The sequence below is a fragment of the Macadamia integrifolia genome, chromosome 1, assembly GCF_013358625.1.
Source record: "Macadamia integrifolia cultivar HAES 741 chromosome 1, SCU_Mint_v3, whole genome shotgun sequence".
In the NCBI taxonomy this organism is placed as follows: Eukaryota; Viridiplantae; Streptophyta; class Magnoliopsida; order Proteales; family Proteaceae; genus Macadamia; species Macadamia integrifolia.
Window position 1 is genome coordinate 34,163,940 of NC_056557.1, and position 3,701 is coordinate 34,167,640.

The 3,701-nt window shown below is 38.7% G+C and overlaps 1 protein-coding gene across 1 annotated transcript in view; it reads left to right on the top strand.

The window, feature by feature from the left end:
* LOC122073405 (microtubule-associated protein TORTIFOLIA1-like) overlaps positions 1 to 3,701 on the top strand; it is a 9,947-nt gene continuing 6,246 nt past the window's right edge. Inside the window, exons 1-2 of the mRNA XM_042637994.1 lie at positions 1 to 1,178; positions 1,807 to 2,199. Coding sequence (XP_042493928.1) covers positions 456 to 1,178; positions 1,807 to 2,199 — 1,116 coding nt within the window. The 5' untranslated portion in view covers positions 1 to 455. The remainder of the gene's footprint in view (positions 1,179 to 1,806; positions 2,200 to 3,701) is intronic.

The window sequence follows — 3,701 nt, forward strand, 5'->3', positions numbered from 1 at the left end:
TTATTTGGAAACTTCATGTGCTTCTCTTCCATGGATGGAGCAGCAAGAGCCATATGACCTTATTATCTTTGCCTTCATGATGGAGGAAATGGATGAGCAACTCTTTACAGTAAGTTAGGATTTTATTTCATTGTTAATTCAAAATTAATAAACAAATAAAGACCTTTGAAATAAGGGAAAAAAATTTCTTATTGAAGCCTTGAAAGCTGAAACAGCATAATAGGTAAGGGGTTTACTTCAAACAACCCAGAGTTGCCTCCCTCTTGCTCTGTCTCTATCTCGATCTCTCAGTTTTATTTCATGGTGGGTCTCATTTCTCTTCTTGTTTGGTGATCTTCCAATATCTTTGAGCTCAACCCACTCTCTCAAATTACAGACACTAGCAGACATTTGCTTCAATTTCTCTTTTTCCTCTCTCTCTCTCTCTCTCTCTCTGTAGCATTTTGGCCGCCGCAATGAGCTCACAAGTTTCCAAACCTTCAAAACCCTCAAAACCTCCAAACTCTTCGACTACAGCAGCATCGTCACCAGCATCAAGATCATCTTCTTCCTCTCTCTCGTCCCACCTCGCCATGGTTGAAGTGAAACAGCGAATCCTCAACTCCCTCTCTAAGCTCTCCGACCGAGACACCTACCAGATCGCAGTCGAAGACCTTGAGAAGAATATCCAGACCCTCTCCCCTGATGGCAATGGCGTTTCAATACTCCTAAATTGCCTCTACGACGCTTCCAATGACCCTAAACCCGCTGTCAAGAAGGAATCCCTACGTCTCCTTGCCCTCCTATGTACCACCCACTCCGATTACGCTTTGACCCATCTCACAAAGATCATTGCCCACATTGTCCGGCGGCTTAAAGACTCTGATTCCGGCGTTCGCGAATCTTGTCGTGATGCCATCGGAACATTATCGTCTCAGTACCTGGGGGGTGATGCTGATAATGGGAATATTGGATCGGTCGTGTCACTGTTCGTGAAGCCTCTGTTTGAGGCAATGGCAGAGCAAAATAAGACGGTGCAGGCTGGCGCCGCAATGTGCATGGCCAGAATGATTGATTCCGCTGCGGACCCGCCTGTTGCCGCATTCCAGAAGCTGTGCCCCAGGATCTCCAAGTTCCTCAACAGTCAGAACTACCTTGTCAAGGCTGCCCTTCTGCCTGTTGTCGCTAGCCTATCTCAGGTTGTTTGAATCTTCGTTGAGGTTGCAATTGTTATTGATTTGATACGAAATTCATTCCGTTCTGTGAAATAGACTGAGTTTGATTGGTGATCTGGTAAATTATGGGGTTTGGGTGGGATATGGGTCTCGGATCAGAATATAAGAATAAATTAGCGATGCTCCTTTCTCTTCATTTTAGACGGACTATTGAAAATTTGAGTCATCTGGGTGGAACTGTACAGCAGTCTTGAGTAGAACTTGCTAATATTGAATTCAAAAGAATTTGAGTGTAGACAAGCAATTCCTTGTTTTGCTTTACCCAAGCAGATTTAGATTTTAACACATTATATGAACCGATTAGAGCCCTAAAGGGATTTGGAACTTTGGATGGTAGGCAAGTTCTTATTTTAGCCTCGACATTTTCCTTGTCTTTATTGTGTATACTAGTTGTGTCAGAACATTGTTACTTTCGTAGTTTTGTTGTGACTCCTATTTTCGTCTTTGCGCATGATTATCTGATAATTGTATTATCTTGGCCCTGGATGGCAGCCACCAATGAAGTAGCCTTTCTATGCTAAAAGAACAGTTCTTAGAACTTCCAAAATGGTGTTCTCATTTTGTTAATAATATCAGGAAATGTGAAACGCAGGTAGGGGCAATTGCACCACAAAGCTTACCAGTATTTCTGCAAAGCATTCACGAGTGCCTTGAAAGTACAGATTGGGCAACACGTAAGGCTGCTGCCGATACATTGACTGCCTTAGCATCTCATTCAAGCCACTTGATTGCAGATGGGACCACTTCCATGATAACAGCCCTTGAAGCTTGCCGATTTGATAAGGTACTTATTGTATCTTTTCTTACTGCATGGGGTTGGTATGTATTGTGTAAAATAAATGAAGGTTATGAAGCTTGTTCGAGAATAGAACTTTTGATTACAATTTTTTTCATTACCAAGGAAAAAGTTACTACAACATTTGCAAACAGAATAATTGACATTTCCACAGAAAAATCATGTTATTGTGATGATTCATCCACTAAATAATAAATCTTTTAATCACAATGAATTTTCAAAATTTAATCATCTAATGTGCAATGATTGGAAAATGAGAAAAGGTTAGCGGATGCAGAAAAATTCTGCTCTGAATTGTGGATTCACCATACATTCTGAGTCATAAGTTTATATAATGTAGGCTAATCCCAGACAAAAAAATCAGCAAGAGATTAGTATAGACAGGATCGTAGAAACAGAGAAATGTAGACTATAAATAGGAGAACATTTGTAACTCACAATATACAGATCCGAATACCTTAGAATTCAGGTCCAATAGTCTATTCTAATAGAAGAACAGATCTGCAGAATTTGAAGAAATTCAGACAATAGAATATGGGATCATGGAGAAGTTCTAGTGCTAAAACTAATAGCAGAACTAGAAGTCTAGAACAACAATATTGACCAGTATTCTTTATGCATCAGAACCAAAATCTCAGAGAGAACAGCGTTAGAAACTAGTATGTGAAATGTGAAGTAAAACAGACCAGTAAATAGAGAGATATTGAAGAAAAATGCAATCTAAAATTTGATCCAGAATAGGGGTACTCCAAATTAGAATAATTAATAATAAGTAGGAGAAGAAGATTAGTTGAAGAAAAGAGAGAGCATCTGATCTGCAGTAGAATTCAGAACTAGAAGAAGAAAGCAGCAGGCCAGAAGAAGAGCCTTCACTCACGTTTAAAGAGCTTAGCAGCTCAATAACTCTTGAAAAAAATTCAATTCTATTATTCAAATCATATCTAATTGATGATGGTGTGTACTTTTTTGAAATTTCTTAAACTTATTCATCAAAGAACTCTTAATCACTCTCTCACACTGACTTGACTAAGTAGACTAAAACAGAACTTTAACTAGCTAATAAGTATCTTATTCTAACTCAAAACTCAAAAAAACTTAGCTGACCAAGACTTGTTATTACTATTCCCATATGCATATGTGGGCTCATAAATTAGGTCTGTTACATCAAATAACCCATAAACATGTACCCTAGGGCCCACAGAACCTAACCATGACCCAAAGTCTGTACTTCCTAAGTCCAATCGGGCAGTCTCGACTGCATCATTATATTGTTTCTTGATCCAAACTGTCCAAGAAGAAGAAAAGAAAAGAAGCCAACTTTGACTGGTTTATTTCTTCTGATTGGATGAATTCTCAGCCTGAAAGTTCTGGTCATAACAGCACAAATAGGTTGGTCCCGCCTCTCCTCATAACCTAAGAGATTGTTTGCTTATGATATTTTTCAGAAACTTATTTATTTATGAATTATATGTAAGGAATTCATGTCATGCTGAATGTTGGTACAATTTTTAGTGTTTATAGTTTGCCAGTGCTTGATCTCAATACGTCTTGTATTCATTTACTTGATTTTGGACCATCACATGGGAGAGGCCTAGCTGAGGGGAGATCAAACATAATATGAAGAATGATTACATTTTCCATTTGCTTGTCTATTTGGAGGGAGAGGAATGCAAAGATTTTACCAAAAAAAA